At 41.7% G+C, this 18,437-nt stretch overlaps 1 protein-coding gene across 1 annotated transcript in view; it reads right to left on the bottom strand.

The window, feature by feature from the left end:
- Positions 1-3,934: 3,934 nt before the first annotated feature.
- Positions 3,935-18,437, bottom strand: part of KIF27 (kinesin family member 27) — a 51,163-nt gene continuing 36,660 nt past the window's right edge. Inside the window, exons 13-20 of the mRNA XM_060235408.1 lie at positions 16,832-17,029; positions 14,878-14,985; positions 12,279-12,455; positions 11,678-11,893; positions 8,847-9,053; positions 6,681-6,879; positions 5,420-5,578; positions 3,935-5,012 (exon numbers count right to left, since the gene is read on the bottom strand). Of these exons, the coding sequence (XP_060091391.1) occupies positions 4,564-5,012; positions 5,420-5,578; positions 6,681-6,879; positions 8,847-9,053; positions 11,678-11,893; positions 12,279-12,455; positions 14,878-14,985; positions 16,832-17,029 (1,713 nt within the window). The 3' untranslated portion in view covers positions 3,935-4,563. The remainder of the gene's footprint in view (positions 5,013-5,419; positions 5,579-6,680; positions 6,880-8,846; positions 9,054-11,677; positions 11,894-12,278; positions 12,456-14,877; positions 14,986-16,831; positions 17,030-18,437) is intronic.

Consider the following 18,437-nt stretch of genomic DNA (forward strand, 5'->3'; position numbering starts at 1 on the left):
AATATCCCCCAGCTTTTATGCATCTTGATTTTAAGTAGCCCTTCCTGACAGCAACCCCCACCACTTATAAGTAAGGCTTGAGGAAACTGTTTCAATGTGTCCTAGGAAGTGTGCTTACACAGGAAAGCTTATATACCTTGAATAAAACTTTGTTGGTCTTAAAGGTGCCACTGGGGTCTAACTTAGTTCTCACATGTGTTAACTCCTTTGTTACTTGTATACCATTTTACTGCTATTTACCTAATCTGTTATTCCAGGCTTAGCTGTATTTCTTGCTCAGTTACTTTACTGCCATTCACAGATCTTTCTTGCATCCAGTCTCTGTTATAATCACCCAATATTTATACATCTTAATTCTAAGTAGCCCTTCCTGACAGCAACGCCCTCTACAAGGCTTGAGGGAACTGTTTCAATGTATCCGAGGAAGTGTGTTTGCACACTGAAGCTTATATACCATGAATAAAACTTTGTTGGTTTTAAAGGTCCCAGTAGACTTAAACTTTGTCCTGATAAACACCAGTGAGAGGCCCACAGGATTTGACTTTCCATGTAAAGTATGGAAGATGGCTAATAGAATACCAACAGGCTTTGGCAGTTGTGCAGACCTATTGCTTAAATGGGGCAAAATACAAGGACCTGAATGTGATTGTGCTGCAGCTTGCCAAACGTATTCTACCTGATCTCCTCGTCTGAAGAAGTGTGCTTTTAGCACACGAAAGCTTATGTTCTGAATAAAACTTTGTTGATCTTAAAGGTGAAACTTGACTCCTGCTTTGTATTTTGCATCTGCCACAGGACTGTGAGCATTGTGCTTTCCAGGGAGATGATTCTTCTCAACCTATCAGCAGCGTTTGACACGGTCGATTATGACCTATTGACCCACCACCTCATTGTCACCAGAATACGGGGGACAGCCTTGCAATGGTTTTCCTCCTTTCTCCAGGGGCGGGGGACAAAGGGTGAGGCTGGGTGAGCAAACCTCCATGCGGAACCCACTTATATGTGGAGTGCCGCAGGCTGCTATTCTCTCGCCCATATTATTTAACATCTATATGCGCCCCCTTGCCCAGGGTGCCTAGGTTTCGGGCTGGGTTGTCACCAGTATGCTGATGACACCCAGCTCTATCTGTTGATGGATGGCAGACCGTCTTCTGCCCCTGAACACCTGCCAAGGCATTAGGAGCCATAGCAGGATGGCTACAGCAGAGCTCACTGAAGTTAAATCCAGCAAAGATGGAGGACATGTGCCTGAGTTGAGGGGGGGGGGAGGGTTTGTGTACCCAGCTCCCACCCTTGGATGGTGTCGTTTTAGTGCCAATCCAACAGGTGAAGAGCTTGGGAGTGATCCTGGATGCCTCACTTTCCATGGAGGCCCAGGTCGTGGCAGCTGCCAGGTCTGCCTTCCACCATCTACGGCAGATCAGGCAACTAGCACCATATCTCTCCCCTCAAGACTTGGCCACTGTGACCCATGCAATGGTTACTTCCAGTTTAGATTACTGTAACTCTATGCGGGCTTGCCCTTGAAGCTGATCTGGAAACTGCAGCGGGTACAGAACACGGCAGCTCGCCTGACTGCATCACCTATATGGGTGATAGGCTTCCCAATCCCCAGGTCCCAGCGGGGGATCCTCTGGTTTTACAGGCTTCCCCCCTCCCCCAGCCAGCTGGCCGGTGGGGGAAGCTCCACCCCCACAGCCATTATGCACCTCCAGGAACGATTCCCATAGGGAATGATGGGGAATTGATCCACGGGTGTCAGGGGCTCTGGGAAGGCTGTTTTTTGAGGTAGAGGTGCCAAATTTTCCATATAGCATCTAGTGCCTCTCCCCAAAATACCTCCCAAGTTTCAAAAGGATTGGACCAGGGGGTCCAATTCTATGAGCCCCAAAAGAAGGTGCCCCTATCCCTCATTATTTTCTATGGAAGGAAGACATTCTAAAAGGTGTGCTGTCCCTTTAAATGTGATGGCCAGAACTCCCTTGGAGTTCAATGATGCTTGTCACACCCTTGCTCCTGTCTCCACCCCCAAAGTCCCCAGGTATTTCTTGAATTGGACTTGGCAACCCTAATGGGTGAGCATGCGGCCGGTGCTCCATGGCCTGTACTGGCTGCCTATAGAGTACCGGATCCGCTTCAAGGTGTTAGTTCTGACTTTCAAAGCCTTACGCGGCCTAGGACCAGCATACCTGCTGGACCATCTCTTCCTGTATATGCCCCAGAGGTCGCTTTGTTTGGCCTCCCAGGATAGGCTGACTGTCCCCGGCCCAAAAGATGCCCGTCTTGCCTCTACCAGGGTCAGGTCCTTTTCGGTCCTGGCCCCAACCTGGTGGAATCAGCTCCCTATAGAGATCCAGGCCCTACCTGGCTTACTAGCCTTTTGTAGGGCTTGTAAAACAGAACAGTTCCGCCAGGTCTTTGGGCGAGGCGATGGGCATCTGCCCACTAGATCAGTTGGCCTCCCCTACTGTATATCCTACTGTGCTGACTCGCTGCACTGTCCAGCTGCACCATCTCATCAAAATTGTTCTGCCAAGCTATTTGTTTATGGAATAATTGTAATTGCTTTTATTAATATATGATTTTAATGTGATTTCATTTATGTTGTGCTTCGCCCTGAGCCCCCACGGGGGAATGGGCGGGATATAAATAAACTAATAATAATAATTGTGGAGAAACACCATTTTGGGCTATGTTTGTCTGGGAGTGGTTGGAGGAGTCTCTCAAACTCTAGACAGGCTTTGGGCCTAGTCTCTATCTCCTCCCCCCTCCCCTCCTGTCTGGGAACAGCAATTCTGAGGTCTCCTAGGTTGTTTTCGCACTCACCTTCAGCCGGCGCGACCCCCCTCTTCACCGCGCAGGATCTGCGCGGATTTCGCACTAAACGCTGCGGAGCAGCCAGAAAAGCCGGAAGCTCCCGTCGCAAAAGCTGCGCAAATGCCAAACTGCTTTTTGGCGGTTTCAGTTTGAGCGGCTTTTGCGCCGGGAGCTTCCGGCTTTTCTGGCTACTCCGCAGCGTTTAGTGCGAAATCCGCGCAGATCCTGCGCGGTGAAGAGGGGGGTCGCGCTGGCTGAAGGTGAGTGCGAAAACGACCCTAGAGTGACAGGAAGTCTGTCAGGCTGGTCTCCCAGAATGCTGCAAGCAGGAAAGCCAGTTCCTGGGCGGGGACTGGGTTTTATATTAGAGGGAAATGGGCAGTTAAAAGTTGTCAGGGGAAGCTGACAGTGAGTTTGATTTGAGTCTTGGTAACTGGTGAGTTGGTTCTGGATGGTATGGTCAGGGCCAGTTATATATTAGGGAAAGAAGGAGCATTTATCCCTACTTTCATTTATTACTTCTGTTCACCCTGTATTTAAAAATGCCTGTAAATAGTTGCATGTTTTAAATAAATGTTTTATTTGTTGAAAAGGTAGTCCCTCTGTACCACCAAGGTTCCCCAACCGCCTTAGACCACACTACTGTTAGAGGGGAGTCCAGGGAAGGCATACAGTTGGCAAGGGTGCCAATCCTCCAGGGGTCTCCCAAAGTAGGACTGTGGTCTCTGTGTTAACCAGGTGCTGGGTTGGCAGAGGACCTTGAGGCTACAGAACTGGCAAGGGAGATTGGGAGTCCTGTTCCTCTCGGTCAGGAACCCCTAAATTGAACAGGTGGTTGCAGCGTGCCCTAGTGGGCGGGAAGAAGACAAGCTCCCTTCAAGAGTTGGCAACTCAAAAGGGAGTTGACGGGACTGGGTCTGAAAGCAGAATCGGCCGGTTCTGTCACAATAAATAATAATGTGTCAGAGCTCTCTGAACTCTTCCCAGTTGCAATTGAGTGGACTGAAAATTTAGACACTAGTATTTAAGGGAATTGCCCAATCTGTCTGCATACCCTTTGTATCAATTTAGTTATGCATTTTATATTATTATCTGCTTCCTGTGTGTAACTCTGCCATACAATAAATAACTTATTATTTTTATTATTAGCACAAGTATGCATACACAAAAGTAGGTTAGGAAACCATCACTGCTTGTGTTTCCATGAAGAACATGCTACACCTAACCAGGTAACACAATACAGTATTTATTCATGTGAACCCTCCAGCGCTACATGTTCACAAAGACAACTGAAATGTGCAAAACTGAGTAGTAACAGGTCTAGCCAACAGCACTGCCATAACTGTAATCACATGGAGTGCTTACAGCCATAGCTGATTGTTCCACTTATACATTGTTTAGCCACATAAACATGCTCTCGGGAACAGTCAACACAATGGTATGAACAAAATTATATAGCTCTAAGATTATCTGTAGTATAAGATTTAAAGAACGCACTCAAAAGTAGAAAACTCCATTCTAATACTACGAAGAAAGGAGCACATCCTTTGTAACAGAATTCCTCACAGTGAAAACTCCTTTGATTTTAGCCATTTATGTCATCACTGTATCAAAGCATCACAGATTTCTACATAAAATAATGATCGGTGGCTTAAAGCACAACTAGAAATAATTTGCATAAATATTGTAGCTGACTGAAATAAATTGGAAGAAATTGTGTACTGAATTCATATTAAAAAGAAATGATTATATATTATAGTCACTAGGTTTTCTAGACATTTCAAAGGAATTGTCAGCAACAGAATTTATACCATCTGTTAGGCCTGAGCGCCTTGATGAAAGCTCAGAAACAGGGATAGGACGTAATTCTTTGCGGGGAAGTTTTACTGAGGTTACTCCTTGAAGTTGTGTCAATGTCTCTTTTGCCTGAGAATGACAGAACAATTGGGGATGAGATTTTGCAAGCTGACACACTTTTCCCGCTTGCTCCTCATGACTGTTACATGAACACAATGCATTGGATTCCAGCTCTGCACCATCCTGTTCAAGTCTATGTGGATTTTGATGTACTTCTAAGCCACCCACTGGGTGTTCTGTTTCTTTCAATTTTCCAGATGATTTGGATGTCCACACAAGTTCTTCTGAAGAGATACCTGCTCTTTCTTGGTCCAATATCCCATCATTAGAACAATTACCTAAAAAGAAATATTCAAAAAAACAGCCGGCTTAGATGTTTTGAGATTATTGTTTCAATTTTTCTGGTTATTTGTTAGGAATTTTAGCAGGGTCAATAGTTTTCTACTATGTGGAAAATATGTGAATACTTTAATCAGAATGAACACTATTGTGAATGAAAACACTACTAAATACAGAAATGGCAAAATGTATTAACTATATTAACATAGAAAATGTTGATTTACAAATATGAAAACTGGAGATCAATCAGTTTGTCTCTACTTGAAGAAACAAAAGTCCTGAAATCCAAGCATTCCTCTATGATAAACCATGTCTAAAATCAATGTGCAATCCAACTCTTTTATGCTCAAGAGAAGTTCTACTACTAATATAAATGGAAGCTGTGTATGAGTGATCAGTTTTTTACTTTGTGTAGGAGGAGGATGCATTGATTCTCCAAGAAGTTCCTTTAATTTCTTCTTTAGTTCTCTGCTTGTTTTTTTATAGAAGAACAACTCTTTTTCCAGTCGCTGGACTTTGGCTTCATATGTTTTAAGGGATTCTGTAATACTTTCTCCATCTTTCTCTAAAACGACAAATATAATTTTAGATCCAAACTTGTCATGATATAAAATGAAACAGGAACAAAACACAAATAGCTGTAGAAAGAATGCTGGAATCTGAAACAATTATGAACAAAAGAAACTATTATAAGGGATCTTTCACCTTCTCACTGTGTCCTTTGAGCTTCTCTTGAAAGTTGACTGGCACAAAATATAACATAGGGGATGCAGGCTGAAAGGGAATGAAATGTGCCCTCTCTCTCTCAGATAATCACATGCTGCAGCCCTCTGTGCAACACCACGGTGGTGAGGGTGTTGGACTAGGATCTGGAAACTCAGGTTCAAATTCCCAATGTACCGCAGGAGCTGGGTGACCTTGGGCCAGTCATGCACTCTCAGCCTGACTAATCTCACAGGGTAGATGTGAGGATATGAGGGAGAATTATGTAAGCTAATTTTGGTCTCCCCAGGTGGGATGTAAATAAAATACTTCTGCAGTCCTGAAGGATCCAACTCAGTGTATCTCAGTTTGTCTGAACTCTGAAAATGTTAATTATTAACGCAAGAAGCATGCCCAGGGGGAACTGCAGCAGAGAGCTAGAAACTCTTCTTAGGAGGAAGTCACAGATAAGTTTGTGGGGAAGGCAAAACAAAGAGAGAGAGATGTCCATTCAATGAAACTATAAGCAACAAAATGACAGGAAGTTTAGCTTGCAGTATGCACATAAACACACCTAATCAATTCAACTATGAGGAAGCCTAGGGTGATTTTCTTCTAGCAACAGGGAGAAAAATATTAATTCAAAGGGATATTGTCATAAAGTTTTTAAAAGTTGTAATAATTAAAATACTTTTATTATTAATCTTTTATTGGTTAGAACTAGGTTTTGTGCCTTAAAATTGGAGCCAGTTAGACAGATCTTTAACTACTTGACCTTGAGCTGGGATGGTGCAGGTATGACCACTTGATTGACAGGAAATATTTTGGGACTGCTTTTGGAACAACTGAAATGCAATTTTGCATTTCAAAGACCTGTAAATTATTTATATTTAGTGTATAATTCAGCAGCAATTACATTTTGTAGTAAAACGTATTAAGATTTACAGGTCTCATAAATCAAATACCTTTGCAATGAACTAGTATTAATTGCATCTTTTGCTCATGTTCTTTTTGCTGGAGGGTCAGACGCCTATCACACTGAAGCATGAGATGCTGAAGTGCCAATTCAAGCTCTCTTACTATGTTTTCTTGTTCCATTACCCTCATTCCCAGTTCTTCAGTTTGGAGCTTCAATTTACGTTCACTCTCTCGGAGGCTGACAACCTAATAAAGAAAATGGAAAATCAGATTGTTGCCAACCATGGAAACCCAGCACACCACACACTTATTTATTTTATTTTATTTAGTTGATTTATATTCCGCACTACCCATGAACAGGCTTAGGGCAGAGTACAACAAATTAAAACAATTAAAATCAATACAATTACAATAAAAACAATGTAAACTGTTCGATACCAGGGTGGAAGATAGGATTTATCAGATTCAGATTTCATACAGTTGCATGTTGAGACCAGTAACTCATCAGAAGACCTGGCAGAACAGCTCTGTCTTACAGGCCCTGCCAAAAGGTAACAGCTCTGGTAGGGCCCTGATCTCTAATGGAAGCATGTTCCACCAGGCTGTTGCCAGGGCAGAAAAAGCCCTGGCCCTAGTCAAGGCAAAACAGACACCATTTGGGCTGGGGACAACCAGTTGATGTTGGTTTATTGAGCGGAGAGTCCTCCAGGGCACATATGGAGTGAGGTGGTCCTTCAGATATGTTGGTCCCAGGCCGTGCAAGGCTTTAAAGGTCAATACCAGAACATGGTGACCATTGCTATGGCATTTCCAGTGGGGTGGAATTTAAATGCTGCAGATTCTTTGGGTAATAAGTGAGGCAAAGCTTTTCTTCTGGGGAATGTGGTTCTGGAATCTCTTTGTGGAAAAAAAATTCTCAAAAAATGTTGAAAGGTTCGTAAGAGACCTGTCTGTTTCTCCTTCATTACCCTCTTGAGAGTTTCAGCACCTCCTTTTCCAGAAAAAAAGCCCTGAAAGTACTCATTATCCCCATTTCCCACGAGTGTTGGATATTCTGTATATTATTGTACTATAGCCATCTTAAATCATTCACAGTTTACAAGGACTTATTGACAAGTCATACTAGAGCTGCATGTCAACAGAATTATCCAATTCAAGTTCAGTAGAAAAAAACCAAAATCTTTTATAACCCTACCATAATTTCCACACTCTTGAATATTTTCTGTCTTTCATAGTATAATAAACATACAATAAATCACGACCTGAGTTCGATCCCAGCGGAGGCTGGTCCAGGTTGACTCAGCCTTCCATCCTTCCGAGGTCAGTAAAATGAGTACCCAGCTTGCTGGGGGGAAAGTATAGATGACTAGGGAAGGCAATGGCAAACCACCACGTAAAAAGTCTGCCGTGAAAACATTGTGAAAGCAACATCACCCCAGAGTCAAAAACGACTGGTGCTTGCACAGGGGACTACCTTTACCTTTATAAATCCTTGAAATACTTGTTTCTAGTGATCTTTGCTACATGTAGTATCATATGAAGATAACTTTTAATTTGTATTATATGCAAATATAATCAAGTTGTCTTCTAATGTTTTCATCCTAGGAGAAAAGCTCCTAGGATACACACAGTACATGAAAATAAGTCACTTACATACAGCACACATAATATACTTTGCACGGCAGCATTTAGACAATAGCTGTTCAGAGTCACCCAGGTTACAGTGTCAAACTTAAAAAAAACCAAGCAAACACTTAAGTATGGTTCATAATGGGAACCTCCATCAGTGGTTGCTTTTCAAAACCATCTTTATATTTCCCAAGCAGAATGATGACCCCAGATCCTGGCCAGCAGTTTGCCATTTCACCTATGTAAACAAGGGATACCACCTCTCCATTGGGCATTAGCTATAACTGACTACCATGTATCCTTTTCCTTTTAAAAGAACCAATGAAGCATCACAACAACATCTGCTATATTTCATGTAAAAGAAAAGCTGAGGAAAGTATGGTGGCAATGTAATTTAGTGTATATGTCTTCAGAAGTGTTTGCTTTAATAAATGGCACTACCCTTTTAAAAAAACTGAAGTAAATTTCTGCACAGTACATTCTTGCCATTTCAAGCTAGAATAAGAACACATCACACAATCATTCTGTGTAACAAGAAAAAAAGTCAGGGTTTGCTCTACTATGTATTATTCTTATAGACAAACCTTATTAAAATACTTTAAGAGAATTGCTTGAAGCTCAGTAGCAGACAAGAAAACTAATTTTCCCATCATACTGGCCTCACTTTGAGAGATGATCTGAGATGAGGCTCTGAGCAAGTTCTTGTGATTTTGGATACTTTCATTCTTGTAGGCAATGGCAGCCTCCAAGGCATCAATTCCCTCTTCAAGTTGGAAGAGAATGTGTTCTTCCTGGAAAAAAGGCAAAGATTATGACTGAAGGTTCAACAAAAGGCTACTGATGATAAGCAACCTTGAAATCGCAATATTAACACATATATTTTAAAAGTGATACACACATGACCACATTCACTAAATGTTATATCACTTCAGTAGCAGATTTATATTAGAACATAATTTAACTGGTATACATCCCACATGCAGGCCTCTTTAGAGGTCAACTTCTCTTGACAGAGTATTGCAAATAGGAAGAGAGACCATCCTATGCATGGGTACTCAAAAGTAACACCCATCAAATTCAATGGGACTAACTTCCAAGTAAGTATGCACTGGATCCAGCCTTATTGAGGCTTGTACATGATCTCAATAATTTTCAGAAATGTAGAAAAAATTCCACAAAGGTTATCAGACATGGCAGACGGGATCCTCTGCAAAAAAACAGCTAATGCATTAATACCAGTCTTCCATATCAGGCATCTGTAAGGGAACATTCATATATTTTTAGGCACACCTAAATGACAACTCTTGTAAGGCATGGAGTCAGGTAAAGCAGAGTTAAAATGCACATAAAATTTACATAACATAAAAATGCAATTGAAGAAAAACATACAAGTTTAATTAAACAAAATAACCAGCTCCATCTTGGGCTGGTCTTAAATTCAGCCACATGTAACTTGAGTGAGCCTCAAGGGCTACTCTGAACTCAAGCCAAAATAGACGTGATAGAAGAGATGTCAGTGCATTTCTTGCAATCTTTTAAAACTTCAAAGCAACTGTGGAAAGGAATATTTAATACATCACCTCTTTCTGAAGCTGATATGATTCCCAGGGTTGTGTGGGGGTTTGGGTGACAAAAGTAGATGACTATTATCAATCTCCTGTAGTTTCATTTCTATTTTGGCCTTTAATGGAGAAGTCATAATGGCTTCAACATAGGGAGGACAGAAGTTGCTGCTTTGGACTGTCCCCAATCGGTACTGATTATCATTAACCAAAACTGTTTTCAATTAAGTTGTAACAATCTGAAATAGACATGCTTCAATTATGTTTTTAAAAATCTATTTAACAAAATGGGACGGAGACTGTCCTAGTCGCTCTCACAGATGACCTAAGACGGCACCTGGATCAAGGCGGGTCAGCGCTGCTGATACTTCTTGATCTGTCAGCATTTGACATGAGCATGACCTTATGACCCACCGCCTCGCCGTTGCCGGAGTTCAGGGGTGGCCTTACAATGGTTTTCCTCCCTTCTCCGGGGATGGGGACAAAGGGTGGTGCTTAGTGAGCAGACTTCCTTGCGGCATCTACTTATATGTGCAGTGCAGCAGGGAGCCATTCTCTCGCCAATATTATTTAACATCTATATGTGCCCCCTTGCCCGAAGTTTTGGGCTGGGTTGCCACCAGTATGCTGATGACACCCTGATAGGCATCTATCTGTTGATGAGTGGCCGGCCTGTCGCCACCCCTGACCAGTTGTCTGAGGCATTGGGAGCCATGGCTTGGTGGTTACAACAGAGCTGGCTGAAGCTGAATCCAGCTAAGACAGAGGTCCTGTACCTGAGTCGGGGTGGGGTGGGTATGGGCATCGAGCTCCAGCTTTAGATGGTGCCACATTGGTGCTAGCCCAACAAGTGAAGAGCTTAGGAGTGACCTTGGATGCCTCTCTTTCCATAAAAAACCCAGATCACGATGGCTGACAGGTCTGCCTTTTGTTATCTTTGGCAGATCAGGCAGCTAGCACCATATCTATCCCCATAGGACCTGGCTACAGTGATCCATGCAATGGTCGCTTCCATACTAGACTACTGTAACTCGCTCTATGCTGGCTTACCCTTGAGACTGATCTGGAAACTGCAGTGGGTGCAGAATGTGGTGGCTCACTTGCAGACTGCACCACCTTTACAGGTGGGCATTCAGCTGGCGCTCCGCAGTCTGCACTGGCTGCCCATTGAGTACCGGATCTGCTTTAAGGTTTTAGTTCTAACATTTAAAGCCTTATGCAGCCTGGGACCAACATACCTGTGGGACCATCTCCTTCCGTATATGCCCAAGAGGTCGTTATGTTTGGCCTCCCAACATCTGTTGGCCATCCCCGGCCCAAGAGATGCCCACCTTGCCTCAACTAGGGCCAGAGCTTTTTCAATCCTGCCCTGACCTGATGGAATCAGCTCCCTATTGAGATCCAGGTCCTATCTGGCTTATTAGCCTTCTGTAGGGCCTGTAAAACGGAGCTGTTCCGCCAGGCTTTTAGCTGAGGCTGCGGGCGTCTATTCTTGATCTGGTTGGCCTCTCTGGCCAGCACTGTCATCTGTGCTAGGAAATGGAATAAAAACTGCCATGATGTAAGAAGTCTAGGATGGACAATTTGTGATGATATGGTAATCTAAGTGCTGTTGAGTTGTCTGTTTATTGAATATTTTTATTTTATTTTATTGTTTTATCATATGTTGTACTCTGCCCTGAGCCCTAAGGGAGATGGGCGGAATAAAAATATACAAAAATAAATCAAATAAAAATAAAATCAGTCTTTTATTTCGATTTTAGCGTCTTCCAATATTAGCTTTTAGCTAGTGATATAAATGCTATTTTCTATTAATACTGATTGGTAGTTGTGCTTATCAAATAGATACTCACTTCAGGGGACAACACTCTGCCACTTTTAAGCTTTTCATCCACACTGTTTCTTCTTTTTAGCAGTTGATCCCTCTCCTTCTGCAGAACCTGAACCTCTTCCAAAATCCTCCCGTGCTCATCACTGGTACTTCTCTGAAGCTGTATATTTTTGTTACATAATTCCTGATCCAATGTGCTCAGTCGGGTAGATAATTTCAAACTGTCTGTACTGAGTGCCTAAAAACACAGAAATAAAAACAAAACTCTATCCAGGAGAATGATATTAGCTGTCTTTAAAAGCAAGCAAAATCACTAACATATAAACAGGCACAAAGTTAACTGAAGCACTGGTAATAAAGGGCAATAATTTTATTTTATATAAATATTTCTATTTTTAAAAGTGAAACTGCAAATGTTACTATGTAAAGCATTTTTATAGGAACTGGGATGTATTCACACACCAGGAAAAAAAAATCAATATTTTGCATTTTGTCTTTAACTTACAGTGCTCACTATCCCAGTTTTTACAGAGAAATAAAATATATTAAGATGCTTTATTATTTTCTCATACATTTTTAACCTTAGCTCTTAGCAGCACCAGAGTATTATGAAAATAAAGCACCTGGCTGGATCTCAATTTCTTTATTTCCAAATGGCTCTTTTCTTGAATCAGCATTTCCTTCTTGGAAATGATAGCTTCTCTTCTCTTTAAATCTTCCTCCAGATTAGCCAGCTCTTGACGCTGCTGCAAAATCTTCTCTAGCTCTTCATCAAGCCACTTCTTTTTCTCTTCTGACTTCTAGAGAGTAAGTACAATCTATATATAGTCTTTAATAACCTTATTTTTCTTGCATGAAAAGTAGCACTGGTTTCATTTGATTCAAAGATTTAAAAACTTGACAAACAAAAGTACTATCTGTTCCTATACATACCTGTCTGTCAGTTACCCTCAGGGGTATTGTTTAGTCTCCCCCATTTCTCTGAGGTATGCAAGCTGTTACTAGAAGTTGGGCCTTCTCAGTGGAACTTCAATTGGGGTTGCCAGGTCCAACTCAGGAAATATCTGGGACTTTGTGGGTGGAGGCCGGAGACTTTGGGGGTGGAGCCAGGAGCAAGGGTGTAACAAGCATGATTGAACTCCAAAGGAGTTCTGGCCATCACATTTAAAGGGACCATGTTCCTTTTAAATGCCTCCCCTTCATTGGAAATAATGGATGGGGGGACCTTCCTTTGGGGGCTCAAAGAATTGGACTCCTTGGTCCAATCTTTTTGAAACTTGAGGGGGTTTTTTTTTAGGAGAGGCACCAGATGCTATGTTGAAAATTTGGTGCTCTACCTCAAAAACAGCCCCCTCTCAGAGCCCCTGAAACCCACAGATTGAGTTTCCATCTTACCCTATGGGGACCAGTCCCCATAAGGTAAAATGGAGTATTCAGAGGACATTCCCCACCCCCCATCTCTGCTTTCTGATAACCCTGAAGTTAGAGAGGACCTCCAAATTAAGGGATCCCCTGCCCCCAACTGGGGACTCCTGTCACAACAATGACTATGAATGAAAAAAATACAATTGTGACAATATTACTAAGAAGTAAACAAAATTATATTAGAAATAATCATATCAAATGGAGATGGGAATTACAAATTATTTGCAAAAAAACAAATTCCCAAACATGAGTCCACTGGTTACAATCTTCAATACAGTGGATACCGTGCCATAGCTTTCATCAATATGAAATAGTCCTTATTCCTTCTGGACAACTGGTGATGTGCAATAATAATCCAATCATATGGTTTTCATACAAAATTCATAATCCCATAATGATAGCTACTAGGGCATCAACTGAGCTCTTGTTTCAATGGATTTTCATCTGGCAAGGGATTAATCAAACAATGTGCTATACACGTTTTCTTAGAACAATTATTTTCAAAAGGCAACTCGCTCAATGGCTCAAGGCTCTTTAATAATGATTTCCACCAACTTTCCTGGTATTGAAGTCAGACTGACTGGCCTGTAATCTCCCAGATCTCCTCTGGAACCCATTTTAAAGATGGAGGTGACATTTGCTAGCTTCCAGTCCTCAGGAACAGAGGCAGATTTCAATGAAAGATTACATATTTTTGTCAGGATACTGCATGATAGCTTGGTAGACTGACAAGAGGTGCCACTGTAAATTTTTCATCAGTCTCAAACATGGAGAAGGTAAGCCAACATCACAGTGTATATTACACCCTGAAAAACACTAAAAATTCTATCTCAGGGTTTTTACTTGCTCTACCAATTAACCAAGGAGAATTGCAAAATGCATGGGCAGCAGACTAAAAGAGTATTTGTATTTTGAACAAATTGTAAACAGCTCAATTAATCCAGTCAAAAATTTGGTAAACCAGACTCATTTTTCAGTCTGCAGGGTTTTATTTGTTAATAAAAAAAATTCTAATTGCTTCTACCAAAAAAACTAATTCCAGGGCTTTTTTTGAAAAGGAACGCAGTTCCAGCTGGCTTGGTGTCATGGTGTGTGGCCTAATATGCAAATGAGTTCCTACTAAGCCCTGTGCAAAACAATGGTAACATCAGGGGGTGTGGCCTAATATGCAAGTGAGTTCCTGCTGGGCTTTTTCTACAAAAAAGTTCCATCTGATCCTAAATATAGTACTTGTCATTACCACAACAACAAATTAACCACTAACTCTAGCCTAATTGATCTCCAATTGCTTGCAATTCCATTACTGCATCATTTAATCAAATATTGGGAAAACAGTATAGAAAACAACTAGTTATGAAATGAATTAATCCACCACTATCAAATGGTGTAAAGTTAACTTTATGTATGAACGTAATCAAATGAATTTCATACAAATTTCTTTTACCTCATACAACAAAACATTCTGATGAGAAATAAGCTTTAGAATGGCTCCAGCTAGCTTAGTCTCAGCCACTTCTCCTTACAAACCGCTTTCGTTCCATCATAGTCCCATGATCCCAACCAATGCCTCTCCTCCCTTTTTCACCAGTGGCTCAATCCAGCTGTCTGTACCTCCACTTACTCCACTGAGTAAGAAATGCTACTATAAAAAATAATGCCAAAAATACTAGGTGCTGCTGCAATCTGGCACCCGGGATTTGTCAAGTACTGTCCTGGGCACCTATCATTTCCTAGCAGATGATACACTTTTCTCACAAATTCACAGTAGCAGTCAAAATCTTCACAACACATAGCTACCTGCAGTTGTTGTGGAGGTACCAATGAATTTTTCTTCTTAAATGCAGCAATTTCTTCATTTTTTAGTTTTAGAATCTTCTCCTGTTGTTCTGTCTTTTGCTGCAGTTCCTGCAAACAAAAAAGAACCTTTTCCCAATACTGGAACTCTGGAATTCTTCACACTTGCACATGCTTCCAGATGGATAATTTGTAGTACAAAATGAAGAATTTTAGTATATGTGGAATTTTAAGAACATGATTTGTTACTATACAGGAACCAGCATAAGAGAATTTAACAAATCTGCTGTATAAAATTATTTCAGTTAAATATCTATACTATAGTTCTCAAAACATATATATAAAGCAGGAGTGTCAAACATGCAGCCCGGGGGCCAAATTAGGCCCTCATAGGGCTTCTATCAGGCCTCCGAGCAACTGGCTCTTGTCTGCTTCCTTCTTCCTCTCTCTTGTTTCCTTCTGCATTTCAGCTTGCTTTACAAGGCTTGTTCAATCACTCAGAAGCTACAGAGCAAAATCTCGATTTTCTCCATTGGTTGAGGCTCCACCCCCTCCTGGTTTCCTGGGGAGGGAGGGATACAGCCAGAGCTTCCTTTGCCCAGTTCCCTGGATCCCATGGGAGAAACACAAAGAAAACACCTTTGCGACCAACAAGTGCTAATGTTTTAAACATGTTTTAAGTTTTTTTAAAAAAATCTTTAGTCATGTTTGTCTCTGTCCTTTAAAAAGTTTATATCTTTGCTACCTAACCTTAAATAGGTACACAAATGGCCCAGCCTGACAAGGTCTCATTTATGCCAGATCTGTCCGTCATAATAAATGAGTGACCCCTGATATAAAGTACAAATAGGACTCTTCAGCGTATTAAAAGCACTTTATATACAGTACCAGGAATTCTTAAATAACGCAAGGTAAGACCTGTATTATTACCTCAATATACTGCAGAATGGGCCTCTTAGGCTGAAAGAGTTCGGACACCTAACAGTTTCATGGATGAAGCAATACTTAATCACGGACTCCCTATCTCACAACTGATACCTGAAGCAACAATAATACACCAGCTTAGAATCATAGACTCATAGAGTTGGAAGGTACCTCCAGGGTCATCTAGTCTAACCTCCTGCACGATGCAGGAAATTCACAAATACCTCCCCCTAAATTCACAGGATCTGCATTGCTGTCAGGTGGCCATCTAGCCTCTGTTTAAAAACCTCCAAGGAAGAAGAGCCCACCACCTCCTGAGGAAGTCTGTTCCACTGAGGAACCACTCTGTCAGGAAGCTTCTTGCTTGATATGTGCAGTAATGTGCATGATTTAAAAGGGTGCCAGGGAGGGAGGCTCAAAGTTATGTTCAAAGCCTAGAAAAAGCAAAGAAACAAATTTCTATTAAATCTCTGCTGGGTGAGCAAACAGATAGGGTTGCCAAGTCCAATTCAAGAAATATCTGGGAATTTTGGGGTGGAGCCAGGAGACTTTGGGGGTGAAACCAAGAGACATTGGGGGTGGAGCCAGGAGCGAGGTTGTGACAAGCATAATTGAACTCCAAAAGGAGTTCTGGCCATCACATTTAAAGGGACTGCACACCTTTTAAATGCCTTCCCTCTACTGGTAATAATGAAGGATAGGGGCACATTCTTTTGGGATTCATAGAACTGGACCCCCTGTTCCAATTCTTTTGAAATGTAGAGGGTATTTTGGGAAGAGGCACAAGATGCTATGCTGCTATTTAAAAAAAAATTCCCTCCCCCGAGCCCTAGATACCCGCAGATCAATTCTCCATTATACCCTATGGGAATCGGTCTCCATAGGGAATATAATGGAATGCCTGGCAGACATTTCCCTCCCCCCCCTGCACTTTCTGATGACCCTGAAGTGGGGGGTGGGCCTCCAAACCGGGGGATCCCATGCCCCCACCTGGAGTTTGGCAGCCCTCCAAACAGAAGTTAAGTATGTTGACCTTGATGCGCTGGTGGCCCTGTTGAATTTCTGCCTCCAAGGATTTCTTTTTTTCACTCTCCTCTTGCAATCTTTTTTGAAGTTGGGCTTGTTGATTTTTCATGTGACTGACATTTTGTTCCAGTTCTGTTACATGTTTCTCATTCTGGGTGGACAGTGATGCCAACTTTTTAGTGTCCTGCTGTTTCCTTTGTAAATCCTGTAATTACACAGTACACTTTAGTCTGCCAGCAACAACACCGTGCTGCGCTTTACTTCTGTTTTGTTATTATGAATTGACTTTTAAATTATGTTTTTTTACTGTGGTTTCCATTTTACTGTATTTGCAACTATCTTGAATAGTTTTTTAAGTAGAAAGACGAGCTATAAATTTCTGCTGTAAATAGACAGACACAATATACACATGAAAACATGGATCTTAGGGTAATAAAGTGATAAATGTCTTGGGATTATATTGCATAAAATGAACATCAACAAATGAAGCACTCAAGTATTTGCACGAATGTAGAATTCACTATGCGGCATTTTCACAGGAAAAAAATCATGGATTGGAAAATGGCTTGTGAATGGATAAATATTTTCATGCTTCTTTTACATTGTAGTGCTTGGGGGAAATTTTAAAATTGACTTGAAGTCTTCCAGGATATCACCCTTCTGCTGCAGCCACAGGGTGGAGCCACCAGCTACAGGGGATTAGTCCCTGATGGCCAATTAAAGGCTGATGGTTAGAAAAAGGAGAGTTTTTTTCCTAGTTAGTACCCTTGTCTACTTGCCGAGTCAAGGAGTGGCTGTGACCTGAGGGTCAACTCAACGACCTTGAAACCTTGGAGTGTGGCTGGACCATCCCAGGAGGGAGTTCCTGAAGGACTCTGGTTTGTTGGATCTTCTGCCATCAACCCGAGGGCTGAGGTAATAGCTAGCTAGGTTTTGTTATTTTTTTCTTTTTTACACTGTGTTGGGAATTACCAGCCCTGTTAAATAAAACTTTCTTCAAACCTTTTTTAAACTGTCTCTGTGCCAGTGGCTTGCAAGGCATTAGTGCCTATTGGCCCTACTTTAGAGAAGGCAAAAATCATAGCCAGATTTGGGGTAGTTGAGCTTTGGAAACTGATTTGGAAACTGTTGAGCCCTTAGGGTGGAAAACTAGGGTGGACTGGGCCCTATAGTCTGGTGACAGCAATTAAATATACGTACCCTGGCAATAAGCCCTTAGGCTGACCTCCCTCCAGGGAGTGGGGAGGTGGTTCAGGGAACCCCTGGGCACTACATAGTACCCAACCTGTGTTATACAGTAACTACATGTAAATTCATCTGTCCAATAAATAACATGCTTGATAGACAGGCAAGCATGTTTGTGGGGGAAATGTCAAAATTTTAATTATGGGGAGCATAAACTGAGATTAATCTAACATCAAAACAAAACCTTATTAGATTTTTATCCTACCCCTCCTATTCAGGTGGTTGCATATGATCTCTTTCTTATTTTGTCCTAACAAGCCTGTGAGGTACGAGACCACGCACTGAGCTTCATGGCAGAGAGGTGAATTGAACCTGGGCATCCAGTCCCAATAAATATTAAATTTGTTGTCAACCCAAAAATAATAATA

Source organism: Heteronotia binoei, chromosome 4 (genome assembly GCF_032191835.1).
Source record: "Heteronotia binoei isolate CCM8104 ecotype False Entrance Well chromosome 4, APGP_CSIRO_Hbin_v1, whole genome shotgun sequence".
NCBI lineage: Eukaryota > Metazoa > Chordata > Lepidosauria > Squamata > Gekkonidae > Heteronotia > Heteronotia binoei.